Source organism: Nerophis lumbriciformis, linkage group LG18 (genome assembly GCF_033978685.3).
Source record: "Nerophis lumbriciformis linkage group LG18, RoL_Nlum_v2.1, whole genome shotgun sequence".
Taxonomy (NCBI): domain Eukaryota; kingdom Metazoa; phylum Chordata; class Actinopteri; order Syngnathiformes; family Syngnathidae; genus Nerophis; species Nerophis lumbriciformis.
Genome location: NC_084565.2, coordinates 8,643,030 through 8,660,559, shown reverse-complemented (window position 1 = coordinate 8,660,559; position 17,530 = coordinate 8,643,030). Strand labels below are relative to the sequence as shown.

General features: G+C 41.0%; 1 protein-coding gene across 2 annotated transcripts in view; it reads right to left on the bottom strand.

The window, feature by feature from the left end:
• Positions 1-303: 303 nt before the first annotated feature.
• Positions 304-17,530, bottom strand: part of mtss1 (MTSS I-BAR domain containing 1) — a 76,131-nt gene continuing 58,904 nt past the window's right edge. Inside the window, exons 7-14 of one of the 2 annotated variants that reach the window (XM_061977602.1) lie at positions 13,911-14,068; positions 13,726-13,833; positions 12,728-12,825; positions 12,570-12,645; positions 7,398-7,526; positions 7,162-7,312; positions 4,638-4,664; positions 304-2,386 (exon numbers count right to left, since the gene is read on the bottom strand). In XM_061977602.1, coding sequence (XP_061833586.1) covers positions 1,500-2,386; positions 4,638-4,664; positions 7,162-7,312; positions 7,398-7,526; positions 12,570-12,645; positions 12,728-12,825; positions 13,726-13,833; positions 13,911-14,068 — 1,634 coding nt within the window. In that variant the 3' untranslated portion in view covers positions 304-1,499. The remainder of the gene's footprint in view (positions 2,387-4,637; positions 4,665-7,161; positions 7,313-7,397; positions 7,527-12,569; positions 12,646-12,727; positions 12,826-13,725; positions 13,834-13,910; positions 14,069-17,530) is intronic. The other variant, XM_061977603.1, reaches the window with a different exon arrangement.

Here is a 17,530-nt window from a genome sequence, read left to right as displayed (position 1 = left end):
TTATCATAGTCCCCCAATGGGGGAGGGAAGCTTTTTGGGTTGGTGCACTAATTGTAAGTGTATCTTGTGTTTTTATCTTGATTTAATAATTAAAAAAAAGAAAACCCGATACCGATAATAAAAAAAACGATACCAATCATTTCCGATATTACATTTTAACGCATTTATCGACATCTCTAATATACATGTATACAAATAGTTACTTTACAAGCAGTCTTTTTTTTTTTTTTTAGCCCAATGTGGCCCCCGAGTCAGAAAGTTTGGAGGCCCCTGGCTGTAAAAGAAGGACAAAAAAGACAAGACTTTAGTTGAGCAATGTCAATATAATTATCTGGTTCCACATTGGAGCAAGACAGCATCAAGAAGACTTGAAAGAAACAAAAAGTACATTCTGTGGCTTGTTCCAGCATCTTTAGAGCTCTTCTAGAAAAATGGCGGCGGCGGCTGCAGAGTGAAAAACACAAGGTGATAGATCTGTCAATCAGGAGTATGTACAATCTGATCTACAACATGTCAACAACAATAAGCCGGCAGCACGGGGAAGGGAGCCAGCAAAGTATTTCCCAGCATGCGAAAGAGCCGTAACCACGGTAACCGAGGATGCTCGCAGCAAGTCAGGACTGTGTGAAAAGGTCACGTAGCCGTAAAACAGACTCTATCAAACTAGTCCTGACAACCAAAAGATGCTCGAATGAACAAAAATCAGCAACTTTATTTCCAGCACAAGCAACTTAAACTGCTGGTGGCCTTTAAATCAGCGTTTTAGGAACAACATTCTCCTCCAATCCAGCTGCTGAGACACTTAAATCAGCGTTTTAGGAACAACATTCTCCTCCAAGCCAGCTGCTGAGCCACTTAAATCAGCGTTTTAGGAACAACATTCTCCTCCAATCCAGCTGCTGAGACACTTAAATCAGCGTTTTAGGGACATTTGATGCAACATTCTCCTCCTGAGCCAAGTGCGCCATCTTGTGGCCAAAACTGAGTACAGGCCATTCGTGTCTCGGCGTGAAAGAAATCCTTTTCAGCTGTGACCTGACCCACTTCAACTCTGCATCTCATAGCCTGCTATGACGTCACCTGATGAAACATTCCAATATTCAAAGACAAATGATTGATTAGCCAGCTCACTGCGTCGTCCAAAAGCGCTTACTCGGCGCCGTGCCGTCCTTCTGTCAACGCTTTCTTTCTTCGCAGAACCCGGACACTTCCTACAGAGGTGACCCGGCCTACCCAGGTCTGGACGCACCTGGCCCACATCCTTAGCTTCCTGTCTAGCATCATGAGGGCGGGGCAGGAAGTGGGTTCCTCACTTAAAAGCGTCAAGTCCACGAGGAAAACGCCAACATGGAAGCGAAAGCACAAAAAGGTAAAAGAAGGCAGGCGGGACATTACCAGGAACAAAAAAAAAAAGTGTAAAACACAGCCTGACTTAAGCAAATAAAAGCAAGTAGTCCAGAGTTTGTGTAGACCTGAACCAAGTCCAGCACACAAGGACTTTAGTTGTGATTGACAGGCGGGGGCAGCAGGGGGGCGGAGCGATCGTTGGTCAGGGTCCTTTTCAGCTTCACACCCTTGATCAGGTTCACCATGTCTCTTTCACCCCTCTCATGCGTCAGGATCTCCTGGTCCTGGTCCTGGTCCTGGTCCAGGCTGGGGGGCGGGACGGCCTGGTTCTGAGCGCCATCGCCCGGGATGGAGTCCTCCCGCTGGGTAACGGGGGCCTGGTGATGCTGCTGGAAGAGCTTTTGTTTGTGCTGCTGGTCCAGGATCTGCAGTTCCTGGTCCAAGGGTTGCTGGCTGCGCTGCTGCTGGTGCTGGTGGTGGTGCTGCTGGTACTGTCTCTGCTGCTGCATGGAGGGCACGGTGGGCACCGGCACCGGGATGGGCATCTGACCCGGCACCAGCTGGTAGTACGGGGACGAAGAAGGCGGCAGGGCGCTGAGGCTCTGCGTGGAGGTGCAGAGTTTATTGTGGCCGAAGCCTCCCGCTCCTCCAGCAGAGGGCGCCAGGAAGACGTTCTCTTCGCTGCCGCCGGCCCCCGCCACCGCTTTGACGGGAACCTGCGGCGTGGAGATGGGGATGGGGACGCCGCAGCTGATGGTGCCTCGGCGATACGCCGGCTTGGTCGACGGCTTGCGTCTGATGGTCGCCGTGTGGGACGGCAGCTGGTGGACGGACCCGCCCATCAGTTCCATCTCCGCCAATAGGCTGACGGTGGAGGCGGGGCGCTTGGACTGCGCAAACTTCCTGAATTGGAAACCGAGGTCAGAGTTCCTCGGAATGGTGGAGGACTTGTCGAAGTCCGACTGGCTGTTGGCGTGCGACAGGTGGTGCAGGGAGATGGAGTCGCTGTCCCCGTGGAGGGAAATGGACTCGTAGTCGACTAGAGAGGGGAAGACGAGGACATGTTAGTCACATTAAGACGCGCATTAGTCAAATTCATCAACATTGTGACCGCATTCCTTCAACACAACAACCAACGTTCTTAAAAAACATAAGGAAGTTTGATCCGTAATGGCCTTTGGTTACTGTTGAGCCACAAGCGGGAAAATAGCGAGCAGAAACGCACAAAGAAAAGGGTACATTATGGAAAAGCACAAAGAAAAGGGTACGTTATGGAAACGCACAAATAAAAAGGGTACGTTATGGAAAAGCACAAAGAAAAGGGTACGTTATGGAAAAGCACAAAGGGTACATTATGGAAACGCACAAAGAAAAGGGTACGTTATGGAAAAGCACAAAGAAAAGGGTACGTTATGGAAAAGCACAAAGAAAAGGGTACGTTATGGAAACGCACAAATAAAAAGGGTACGTTATGGAAAAGCACAAAGAAAAGGGTACGTTATGGAAAAGCACAAAGGGTACATTATGGAAACGCACAAAGAAAAGGGTACGTTATGGAAAAGCACAAAGAAAAGGGTACGTTATGGAAACGCACAAATAAAAAGGGTACGTTATGGAAAAGCACAAAGAAAAGGGTACGTTATGGAAAAGCACAAAAGGTACATTATGGAAACGCACAAAGAAAAGGGTACATTATGGAAACGCACAAAGAAAAGGGTACATGATGGAAACACACAAATAAAAAGGGTACGTTATGGAAACGCACAAATAAAAAGGGTACGTTATGGAAAAGCACAAAGAAAAGGGTATGTTATGGAAAAGCACAAAGGGTACATTATGGAAACGCACAAAGAAAAGGGTACATGATGGAAACACACAAATAAAAAGGGTACGTTATGGAAACGCACAAATAAAAAGGGTACGTTATGGAAAAGCACAAAGAAAAGGGTATGTTATGGAAAAGCACAAAGGGTACATTATGGAAACGCACAAAGAAAAGGGTACATGATGGAAACACACAAATAAAAAGGGTACGTTATGGAAACGCACAAATAAAAAGGGTACGTTATGGAAAAGCACAAAGGGTACATTATGGAAACGCACAAAGAAAAGGGTACGTTACATCCCTACAGTGAAGCATGGTGGTGGCAGCATCATGGTGTGGGGTTGTTTTTTTAAAGGCAGAAACTGGGAGACTATTCAGAATAAAGGGAAAGACGAATGCAGCAATGTACAGAGACATCCTGCATGAAAACCAACACTTAGGGAGCTTGAGAGGTGCTGCAAAGAGGAACGCACAAACCTGCCCAAAGATAGGCGGGCCAAGCTATTGAAAGAGACTTGAGGTCCATCAAAGGGTCTAATTACTTCTGTGCATGGGATGTCTTAGTTCATTGTCTAATACATTTGAAGAAAACATTTTCACATTGTCATTGCGGGGTTATTGTGCGTCCAATTGTGAAGAGAAACATGGATTTATTCCATTTCGAAATTAGGCTGTAACTAGGGATGCCGATAATGGCTTATTTGCCGATATCCGATATTGTCCAACTCTTAATTACCGATATCAACCGATACCGATATATGCAGTTGTGGAATTAACACATTATTATGCTTGATTTGGACAACCAGGTATGGTGAAGATAAGGTCCTTTTAAAAAAAAAAAAAAAAAAAAAAATAATATAAATAAATTAAAAACATTTTCTTGAATAAAAAAGAAAGTAAAACAATATAAAAACAGTTACATAGAAACTAATAATGAATGAAAATGAGTCAAATGAAGTGTTAAAGGTTAGTACTATTAGTGGACCAGCATCAAGGACTGTATCCCTTGCAGACTGTATTGATATATATTGATATATAATGTAGGAACCTACCACAATATTAATAACAGAAAGAAACAACCCTTTTGTGTGAATGAGTAAATGAGGGAGGAAGGTTTTTTGGGTTGGTGCACTAATTGTAAGTGTATCTTGTGTTGTTTATGTTGATTTAATAAAAAATAAAAAAACGATACCAATACCGATAATAAAAAACCAGATGCCGATAATTTCTGATATTACATTTTAAAGCATTTATCGGCCGATAATATCGGCAATATCGGACATCTCTTGCTGTAACATAAGAAAAGGTGAAGCGCTGTGAATACTTTCCAGATGCACTGTAACTAATCTGAAGCAGACAAGTTGTTGTGTTGAAACCCTGAGGTTGAAACCCTGAGCTTCCACTGCATTTCAAGGAGGGAAGTGGAGAAGAAAAGAAGTCATGCAGCAAGGAGGAGAAGACCTACCATAGAGGAGAGGGTCTCTCTTTACAGCTGGAAAGACAAGGAAGGAGTTTAGCCAGAACAAAGTAATGGAGGAAAATCCCACTGAGATGATGACTTTAAGACTGAGCGCTGCTTACGTCACCAGGGTGAACAAACCAAGCGCTTCTGTCATGATGGCAGCCCTTTGAGACACTTGTGATTTAGGGCTATATAAATAAACATTGATTGATTGATGATGATGACAGCTCAGAGCGTCTGAAGCAGGAAGTACTGACCACTCTGAGCTTTCTTTCCACAGTCAAGTATTTATTCCAGGAAGAAGCAGCTTGACATGTTTTCACTTTTTGAAAATTGCACCAAAATATTGGATGTGCTAACAACGTAACCAGCCTCACATCATATCACTGTGTTGTACTTATTTATCTTCACATTTTCCCACATCAAATCCATTCTTATATATATATATATATATATATACTTATTTATCTTCACATTGTCCCACATCAAATCCATTCTTATATATACCGGTATATATATACTTATTTATCTTCACATTGTCCCACATCAAATCCATTCTCCCATTTATCAGTTCCATAATGGCACCAACGCTGGATTTACATGGTAGGAACCCGAGCAAAAAAAGAAGGAGCTGTGAGTGCAGACTCAGACACCCTCAAATCCTCCACGCTCCAGACAGACTAACCTCCTCCAACCCCAAATCATCCACACCACACCTCCGCTCCAGACAGACTAACCTCCGGGGACAAAGTTACGAACAATGGGAGACTAAGCTTTCTGCTGCGCCGCTCCCAGACTGTGGAACGCTCTCCCTGACCACTTGAGGGCACCACAGACTGTGGATGCTTTTAAAAAAGGCTTAAAAACCCTTCTTTTTAAAAACGCCTTTTTTTTTAGATATATGCGTGCTAGTTGTAGTTTTTATTATCTTTTTTTTTATATACACTGTAGCACTTTGAGGTTGTTTGCTCAACGTAAAGTGCTTTTTACAAATAAAATGTATTATTTATTATTACCTGCAACAAGTGCTGGGCGGTGACATTGTAGAGGTAACATGACCTCTTGCAAATAATATATCTTCCTGACCACAGCAGCACACAGAGTTTGCTCATCTTTTGAAACTTTATTGACAATCTTAACACGCCAACAGCAGCGTTCATCTATACCTTTGCTCATTCTAAGACACTCATTTCCAGGAGTTATCTCACCCTCTGAGAAGTCTTACTAATGTTTTACAATGTTGCAAAAATGTGTAGAATAAATATTACATTTCAACATTTCTGTCAACCAAGATTTGCCTCAGCCTGCGACCCATTTTGATAGTAGGCTAATATAGACACTTACATCATGTGTTGCCTTCATTATAACACTTATATAAGACTTTTAAAGTCATTTTGATAGTAGGCTAATATAGACACTTACATCATGTATTGTCTTCATATAACACTTATATAAGACTTTTAAAGTCATTTTGATAGTAGGCTAATATAGACACATCATGTGTTGCCTTCATTATAACACTTACCGTATATAAGACTTTTAAAGTCATTTTGATAGTAGGCTAATATAGACACTTACATCATGTATTGTCTTCATATAACACTTATATAAGACTTTTAAAGTAATTTTGATAGTAGGCTAATATAGACACATACATCATGTATTGTCTTCATATAACACTTATATAAGACTTTTAAAGTCATTTTGATAGTAGGCTAATATAGACACTTACATCATGCGTTGTCTTCATTATAACAATTATATAAGACTTTTAAAGTCATTTTGATAGTAGGCTAATATAGACACTTACATCATGTGTTGTCTTCATTAGAACACTTATATAAGACTTTTAAAGTCATTTTGATAGTAGGCTAATATAGACACTTACATCATGTGTTGCCTTCATTATAACACTTATATAAGACTTTTAAAGTCATTTTGATAGTAGGCTAATATAGACACATCATGTGTTGCCTTCATTATAACACTTATATAAGACTTTTAAAGTCATTTTGATAGTAGGCTCACATAGCTAATACAGACACTTACATCATGTGTTGCCTCCATTATAACACTTATATAAGACTTCTTATTTTTGTAGCTTCAGACAGATTTTTGTTCTGTGTTTTGGGTCCAATATGGCTCTTTCAACGTTCTGGGTTGCCGACCCCTGCTCGAGGCGAAGGCGGCTGCACTCCCTCCCTCTATCAATTTTTTGTCCTGGCACCAAACTGAGCGACCCACCGTAGGAGCCTACAGTCTGGCATCAACTTTTTTGTTTTTTAACTCATTTTTTTCCCCCTGCGTTCACCTTTTAAAGGGCGCCGCCCTAGTGGCCACCCATCAGCGTTCCTGTTCTGTCACCCTGTGCTGTGCAATGCACCACTGCTGTTTGACAGCAGAAAATGCAACTTCATTGTGCTTTTTAAGCGCAATGACAAAGTGCGGTCATATCCTAAAAAATAAAACCATAGCCATCCCTAAAATCAAATCCTCCACAATGAATAAAGAAATGGCATGTACTCACCGTGTGTGTGGATGGTGTCTTCAGAGCAGGAGGGCGTGGTGGTCTGCGTGCTGTAACCACTGGAACAGTGCAGCGAGTCCCGGCTGCTCCGCGGCAAGTCCGAATTCAGCACACCCAGGGTCAAGGCCAGCTGATCCCGGGCAGAGCAGGACTAATTGAGGGGGGGGGGGGGGGGGGCATCGTTGTGACTTTGATGTTAAAATGAGCGCTAGTGTGTTCTTTGTTGCGTGCGTTACCTTGCCGGATGCGGACATGGCCCGAACTCTCTCCCCGTGCTGAGTGTACGCACTGTGCGGGGGGGCCAGGAGGCCATTTTCACCTCTCGCTTCCATCAGAGTGAGCTGGTTGCTGGAGCCAAATGCATCCTGGCACAGCAGAGCACAAGTGGCATCAGTTTGAACAGTGACGCCGCACAGCTTAAATGTATTTCTGGACTGTGTATGTTAAAAATCCAATGAACATATGTCAAAATTAAAAAACACTGGTATCATGTGTGTGTATATCAGTGTTTTTCAACCACTGTGCCGAGGCACACACTAGTGTGCCGTGAGATACAGTCTGGTGTGTCGTGGGAGATTATCTCATTTCACCTATTTGGGTTCAAATATTCTTAATTATAGTAAGCAAATTATGTGTTGTTGTCGTCTAGAGCTCGGCAGAGTAACCGTGTAATACTCTTCCATATCAGTAGGTGGCAGCCGGTAGCTAATTGCTTTGTAGATGTCGGAAACAGCGGGAGGCAGGGCACAGGTAAAAAGGTGTCTAATGCTTTATCCAAAAATAAACAAAAGGCGAGTGGCCCTAAGAAAAGGCATTGAAGCTTAGGGAAGGCTATGCAGAACCAAACTAAAACTGAACTGGCAATAAAGAAAACAAAAACAGAATGCTGGACGACAGCAAAGACTTACTGTGGAGCAAAGACGGCGTCCACAAAGTACATCCGAACATGACATGACAATCAACAATAGTAAATGTGGGAAATATTGCTCAAAAGAAGACATGAAACTGCTAAAGGAAAATACCAAAAAAAAAGAGAAAAAGTCACCAAAATAAGAGCACAAGACAAGAAGTAAAACACTACACACAGGAAAAGAGCAAAAAAGTCCAAATAAGTCAGGGTGTGATGTGACAGGTGGTGACAGTACACCTACTTTGAGACAAGAGCTATAGTGATGCATGCTTGGTTATGCTTTAAAGTCATATCCAACAATTGTGACTTTTTACTGTCAACGTTTTTGAATGATTTCTGCTGGTGGTGTGCCTCCGCATTTTGGCAACGCAAAAAATGTGCTTTGGCTCAAAAAAGGTTGAAAAACACTGGTGTACATATTGCATCTACTGGTGTAGTTCTGATGTACTTTTGAAAGAAAAAAGAGACAGATACGTCAAAATGCCAAATATCAGCGCCGATAATCGGTGGATTTCTCCTCATGACTATTCATTAGTGTTCATACTATTCATTACTGTATCGCACACCACCTACGGAGAAGATGTGGCATCTGTAAAGCTGAATTTAGGCAAGAGTTGGACAGAAAGTTTTAGAGGGGATTTATTGCAACGCATGACAATATTGAAGACATATGTTGTTATAATATTGCTTTCCAATGATAATAAAATACTGTATTGTGAACATTTTTAAATGTCCCCCCCCCCCTAAAATGATTACTTTTCTTGAAGTTGAGCCACCATATTAGTGGTGTCCAAACCACGGCCACCACTGACGTCTTCAATTTGGCCCGCTGGGCGTTATGAGTTTAAAAAGGGAAATGACATTCAATTCTTCCATTTAATTATCTGACAAGTTGTGATGCTGTCATGTCACACTCTAGAGGAAAACATGAGTAATTCAGGTAAATGATTAATGTCACACTCTAGTGGAAAACAAGAGTAATTCAGGTAAATTGCCTCTGATTATTGCTTACATGACCCAATGCAAACAACTTGAACTAGTTAGTCAGGGTGAACCCCAACCAACACAAAATGTCAACAGAGATAGTCACCCAACTATGTGGACATCATAAAAAATGTCCATGCACCATAATAAATTCTAAATTACACCTATTTCAATCTATACATATATAATAACAACCCAACCCATAATATAGTCGTGGTCAAAAGTTTACATACACTTGTAAAAAACACGACACTCTGACATCACATGGACAATAATAATACCTTCTGGAGGAAAGTTCTGTGGTCAGATGAAACAAAAAGTGAGCTGTTTGGCCACAATACCCAGCAATATGTTTGGAGGAGAAAAGGTGAGGCCTTTAATCCCAGGAACACCATGCCTACCGTCAAGCATGGTGGTGGTAGTATTATGCTCTGGGCCTGTTTTGCTGCCAATGGAACGTGTGCTTTAAATGGGACAATGAAAAAGGAGGATTAGCTCCAAATTGTTCAGGACAGGTTAGGTCTTGGGCGCAGTTGGGTGTTCCAACAGGACAATGACCCCAAACACACCTCAAAAGTGGTAAAGGAATGGCTAAATCAGGCTAGAATGAAGGTTTTAGAATGGCCTTCCCAAAGTCCTGACTTAAAGGTGTGGACAATGCTGAAGAAACAAGTCCATGTCAGAAAAGCAACACATTTAGCTGAACTGCAGCAATTTAGTGGTCAAGTGGTCAAGCAGAAGCTTGTGGATGGCTACCAAAAGCGCCTTATTGCAGGTAAACTTGCCAAGGGACATGTAAGCAAATATTAACATTGCTGTATGTTTACTTTTCACCCTCACATTTTCAGTAGAGCCATAATAAATTCATAAAAGAAGCAAACTTCATGAATGTTTTTTGTGACCAACAAGTATGTGCTCCAATCACGACATCACAAAACAATAAGACTTGTAGAAATGATTGGAAACTCAAGACAGCCATGACATGATGTTCTTTACAAGTCTATGTACACTTTTGACCACCAATGTACGTATATACATATACATACAGGTATATACATATATATATATATATACATATATATATATACACATATATATATATATATATATATATATATATATATATACACACATATATATATACATATATATATATATACACATGTATATACATACATATATATATATATATATATATATATATACATACATATATATATATATACATACATGTACATACATACATACATACTGTACACATACATACTTTACATGCAGTTGGCTTTCGGCCCTCGACCAGATTTAAGTAGCCTAATGCAGCCCCCAGGTGAAAAAGTGTGGACACCCCTGCCTGCACTATACTGTACAAGGAAATAGTGTTTTAACTGCATTTGTTCTGTTTTGCTTTTTACTGTTATAGTCGCTATTCTACACAGCCATATCTGCATCTGAGCTCTACAAATAAAACGTATCATTTGTATTATGATCTGGTATTTACACTGTGACACAAGCACAAAGGTATCTATAAAGTGCAACTTATTATCATATAGTAGTTGACAGGCACAAACACTAAGACACACAACAGACAGGCAGCATAGTTTACAAAAAGGACAGTAAATAAAAGAATGAAAACCACAGTGGATAAAGGGGGACTGAGTGGGATTTCAAGTGGAGACATGTTGAGTGAACTGATGGAGATCACAACACTGAGGGGAGGCGTCCATCTACACCGACGCACAAACACAACAAAAGAGAGGCCTCACGGTGTTCATATCCCTGCGGCTCACGCGGTGGCCGAGTGCCAGGCGGCTGCGGCTGCCCTGGCGAGAGGGCGAGTTCCCCTCACTGAGGGACCGCCCACTTTCTTCCCAGCCGCTCACCAGGAAGGGGGAGGTGCCGTGCTACACACAGGAGAAGGTAGGTCCTTTTCAGCGTGACAAGCTTTTATTTTGGAGGGGCTTGGAAGCAATCAGGTGAAACATAGCAAGGTGTGGTGGTACTGAATAGAGCAGAATAAAGTGATGCCGAGAGGAGGAACATCTCATAAACTAGGAAGGAAAGTGTGGTTCTGTAGTCAAAGAATACAAACAAATAAATCAAGTTGGGACTGCTTACCTTTACACAGGAGAACATATACATGAATGTAGGGCTGGGCCCATAAAATATACATCGCCATATACACGGAATCAATATCAATATCAATGTATTGGATGAAACGTTATTTTTACTTGCAGAACAGCAAGATGGCGCTACCCAACTTCATACTTGATTCTGTTACACACCACCAGAACATTTGTTCATGCAAACATCATTCTTTACGCTTTCTTCCCACACAATTCCCTCCCCAAAAAATATATATATACAGATATATATAAATACATATATATATATATATATATATATATATATATATATATATACACAAATACACACACATACAGTATATATATATATACATACACACACACACACACACACACAAATATATACACATAAATACACTCACATATATATACACATATATTTATATTTATATATATTTATATATACATACATATACACACATACATACATATATATATATATATATATATATACACACACACACACACATATATATATATATACATATACAGACGCACGTATATATTTATGTATATATACGCACACATGCACACACACACAGACATATATGTATATATGCACATATACATACATATGTATGTATAGAAATATGTGTATGTATATGTATATACACATACTGTATATACACACATATATACATATACATATATAGATATATGTATATATCTATATATGCTACCGCTTGTCCCTTTTGGGGCACTCACGGTCTGATAATCTCGCAAACCCGCCAATTGCGTAACATTTTCAACTATCAAGTTTTGTGGTGCCATCTTGCTGTTTCACTGTTAATTCTCTGCATGGAGTGAAATGCGAAAGTAATAGTGAGTGTTGCAGAGAGCGAATAAATTGTCGACAGTAGAGCAGTTTTTTGGATTTTTTTCAAAGGAACCTACGGTAGCCCTTTGCCACGCTCATCTTTCTTTTCAACCCTTGTCCATTCCCTATTCGGAAACCGGTAGGAACTTAAGTGCAGGACTGTATGAATACCATAAATAACAATATATAACAGTTTAAAACAACAATTTGGTTCCATAATATTTATATAGTAAATATTGCATAACATAAATTCACTTCTATACTACAATAAGACAAAATAATTAAATGAATGTTTCACAGACCATCTAACTTCCTGGCAGTAAATCTGCAAAAAAAAAAAAAAATTCTCAGGTTTCTCTATTTTTACATTTTCACACGTTGCACTATTTTGTTACGCTTTATTAGGTATTTTTTACATGATATTGACCAATATAAAGTGATTGCAGCCCAGCCCTACATGAACATACCGGTACTCATTATAAAGTAGTGTCATCCAAATCATTTGTGGTGTTTAATACGAGCACAAAGTGCACAGGTAGAGTGGAGATGTTACCTGGAGGTGCACTCCATCCACGGCGCAGCTGATTGAATCCAGGGAAGGAACGTGCCTCATTGATCCCGACTGGTAACTAAGACAGCAGGAAAACACCAAACGCCAAGTTAAGCGTGTGGATGGACTTAAACACCCTCAAAGCAGTCCTGACTTGCTACCTGCTAACGCTGCTCTTCCTGGAAAGCGTGTTACCGGGAGAGGCTGGAGGCGTCTGGTAGGCATAGCTGAAGTCAGACCCTTTCAGGTCCAGAATTACCTGACCAACGACACAAACATGACATGTTTCACTTGCAACTTCATCTACAACTATTTGGTTACAGTAGAAGAGGAAGTCAATCACAAATACAAATAGACGCAATAGAAATTGGAAGAGTAAATGAAACCACATTTCTAGGTGTAATAATAGATGATAAACTGAACTGGAAATCTCATGTAAAAAATAAAGTAGCAAGAAACACGTCAATAATGAATAAAGCAAAAAAAGTTGTAGACCAAAAATCTCTTCATGAAGCAAAGAATGTACTAATATGATCCACTTCAAGAAACTCTTCACACTTAGTGTTTACAAAGTACAAAGAAGAAGATGAACATTCTCAATTTATTTCATCCAGCCATTCATTTTCTACATAATCTTACTTCACCAATTATTTATGTATTTTTATTGTTATTACTATGCAGTATATTGTGAATACATTGAGAACAGGAAGTGAACAAAAGTGTTAGCAACTGCTTTGTGAAGGAAAAGAGTAGGATTAAATAAGATCTGCTTCTTCCTACTCCTTTTCAAACATGTTGAATAGACAAACTGGAAACTATGATCTATCATGTTGTACGCATGCATGTGTGATGTATCATGTTGTATGCATGCATGTGTGATGTATCATGTTGTATGCAAGCATGTGTGATGCATCATGTTGTATACATGCATGTGTGATGTATCATGTTGTATGCATGCATGTGTGATGTATCATGTTGTATGCAAGCATGTGTGATGCATCATGTTGTATGCATGCGTGATGTATCATGTTGTATGCATGCATGTGTGATGTATCATGTTGTATGCAAGCATGTGTGATGCATCATGTTGTATGCATGCATGTGTGATGTATCATGTTGTATGCATGCATGTGTGATGTATCATGTTGTTGAAGGGTACCTGCTCACTGGCTGGTGGTAGTTTATTGGGCTCAGCTGTCAGGGCGGTGAGATCTTCCAGGATGGCCTGCAGGTGGGTCACCTCGCCCAGCATGTTGATCTCGTGGTCCTGAACAGGAAAAGGGGGGTCAGGAGGACCAAGGTGAGCCTCACGTGCACAACTTCATGAATGAATAAAAGACTGACCAGCACAGGCTTCAGCATGCTCACGAAGCTGCAGTAGCGAGCTCTTTCCTCCACAAGCGCTCGGCACACCGCCCTCTTCTCCGTCTCCTCCAGGACGGCGTATCGTACGTTGACGTCCTGCAAGGCGCTGTCCAGCTGGCTGCGCACTTCGTCCTTGCCTGCAGACATGCAGCACACACAAACACGTCAAAAAAAGTGGATGTCCTGCATGAAATATGATTTGAATAAACACCGTGATATGAAGTAGTTTCCGCTGGTAAAGTTTACTCAAGATGACATCATCAACCTGAAGGCCTGTCACTTGATCATTATTATTGAAGTCTACATCAATTCCAAACCCACTTGATGCAGGTTCAGGAGTGTTACTACCAGCAGGGGGCAGTCAAGACTGGAGTTGACACAAAAAAACACAGACCAAGGGGCCTGACTGACTAAAGGTGGTACTAAAACACATGCAAAGCTGATAGCACACACAAAGATGATCTACAAAACGTGGGCAAAGTGGATCACGTCTGTTAAGTGAGCAGAATAAGGCGTGCAATCCATTTGGCATCATTAATATGCAAAATATGTGCTGATCATCAAAAACAACCACAATATAGGGAGAGGAAAAATGCTAATATAATTATCACGTGTAGGGGTGTAACGGTACGTGTATTTGTATTGAACCGTTTCCGTACGGGGGTTCCGGTTCGGAGGTGTACAGAACGAGTTTCCACACGGACATATTAAGTAGCGTAACGCACGTTGTGTAAACAATGCACACCGAGGCACAACACACGGCATGCTAGCAGCTAACGGGCTAGGATAGACTGACCATACGTCCTCTTTTCACCGGACATTTCCTCTTTTGGACATGTCTCTGTCAGGGCAGAGTTTCTAAAATGCCTCAAATGTCCGGCATTTTGAGTTAGGGTTGCGTGTATTTTCAATGTACGTTCAGGGTTAAGAAGGGGTTAAAAACAAAACAAACAGCAGCATTGGAGAGGGAGGGGCAGAGACAGAGAGAGAGAGAGAGTTATGATAAACGCGCATGCGTCGCCAGGCTCTGCTTTTTATCCATAGATTTATCACATTTAATTTTTTATTATCTATAGCAGGGGTGTCAAAAGTGTGCCCCGGAGGCCATTTGCGGCCCACAGCTAATGTTTTAAAGGCCCACTGCACATTCTAAAAATAAACAAAAACATAACAAAAGTGAAATAAAAAAGCTTAAAGGTTAAATGTAATTTAGAAAAAGTTGCAATGTTGACTAATAAAACAAAGCTGTTTTTTTTTCTTTCAAACTGTCATTGCTCAAAACATAATATTGAATCAAAATCAATGTTATTATGAATGATTGACCTATCCAAGGGTCCCATTACTTCACATCAAATATTACACTAAGAAAAATATTTTTGGTGGAAGATTTTGCAAATTTGGTAAATAAATAACCAAAAAATGTATATTTTGTTGTTTTCTTACTGTACCGAAAATGAACCGAACCGTGACCTCTAAACCGAGATACGTACCGAACCTAAATTTGTGTGTACCGTTCCACCCCTAATCACATGTGATGTGATTTATCAACACTCATCAGTGCTTTGCGAGCACTATTTAGCGTTTCATTTAGCACGTGTCAGAAAGACGTGCAAACAGACAACACGGCTGCAGGATCGCTGCTCAGACGATAATCCTCCACCCTACGTGTGTGGCAACATTGTGACGGTCAGAAATACAAATACCCGACATATTGTCTATTCAGCAACATCCTTTTATAATTGTATAGCTGCTAGAGGACTTATGGGGCTGATTAAAACAAATTCAATTGATGCGCTTTGGTGTACTTTAGTATTTTTTTAATGATGTTCCTTTTTCCCCCCCACATAGAATATATATATTTAATAAAATATGTCTCAAATGAAAAAAACCTGTTTAAGTATGCATTTTTTTGCGTCCACTGGTGCCACTAAAATCAACCAAAACTGAAAGTTCTTAAGCGGCGTTTTAAACGTCGTCAAAACTAAATCAACATCTTTCTTACTAAGAAACAGCACAACCTGGACAGTCAAAAACAAGCACACACAGACACAGACACAGACACAGACACAGACACACACACACACACACACACACACACAGAGCAGACATTGTGTTAGAAAGTTGGAGTAAGCCTGTGCGTGAGAGCAGCGGCAGGTCAGCGGGATCATTTTCACACTACCAACAGAAGCTCAGTGTTACTTATCTGCCTGACGTCTGGCCGCCATGGAAACACACACAATGTACAGTTGTGGCTCCAGCGCAAAGATGTGAACTGAGAAGAAGTGTGACTGGTTCCAGTTTGGAGGAGATGCCTCTAAACACCACATTCAACATGTTAGGACTGTAAACAACCTTAAGCACTGGAAGCAAAGAAGTTGATGCTATGCTAGGTAACCTCATTAAAAGCACTTTCTTTGGCCGTAAACAAGCTTGTTTGCATTCCTGACACAGGCGCGTGGGTACAACTAGCCTCAGGCTGCCTAAATCACACTCGTGGTGGACAGTCTCTTCTCCACAGAGACATTCAATCAGAAGATATGATCACTGATCTATGATTGAGACGTACTGCAGTGTCAGCTGCAATGTGACAGCCATTTGCACGACACAATATTGACTCTACACTATATTGCCTAAAGTATTTGGCCACCTGCCTTGACTCACATATGAACTTGAAGTGCCATCCCATTCCTAACCCATAGGGTTCAATATGACCTTTTGCAGCTATTACAGCTTCAACTCTTCTGGGAAGGCTGTCCACAAGGTTGCAGAGTGTGTTTATAGGAATTTTCCACCATTCTTCCAAAAGCGCATTGGTGAGGTCACACACTGATGTTGGTGGAGAAGGCCTGGCTCTCAGTCTCCCTTCTAGTCCATCCCAAAGGTGTTCTATCGGGTTCAGGCCAGGACTCTGTGCAGGCCAGTCAAGTCATCCATGTCTTTATGGACCTTGCTTTGTGCACAGTCATGTTGGAAGAGGAAGGGGCCCGCTCCAAACTGTTCCCACAAGGTTGGGAGCATGGAATTGTCCAAAATGTTTTGGTATCCTGGAGCATTCAAAGTTCCTTTCACTGGAACTAAGGGGCCAAGCCCAACTCCTGAATAACAACCCAACACCATAATTCCTCCTCCGCCAAATTTCACACTCAGCACAATGCAGTCCGAAATGTAGCGTTCTCCTGGCAACCTCCAAACCCAATCCACTTTATTTATATAGCACATTTAAACAACAAAATGTTTCCAAAGTGCTGCACAACAATATTAAAAAACAATATTCAAAAATGATCCTTAGCTCCACCAATGACTGAATAAAAACAAAAAAATATATAAAATAAATATGATTAAAAATTATTCTAAAGGGTAAAACCAATTAAAACAGTAAATAGAAATAAAAAAAACAAAAAAAACAGGACAACTGAGGACCACACAACTCACGTAGTGTTAAAAGCCAAAGAATAAAAGTGGGTCTTAAGACGAGACTTAAAACACTCCACTGTGGGAGCACTTGGAACATGGAGGGGCAGAGTGTTCCAGAGCTTAGGCCCTGTCTCCCCGGGTTTTAAGTCTGGTCTTGGGCACCACGAGCTGGAGCTGGCTCTCTG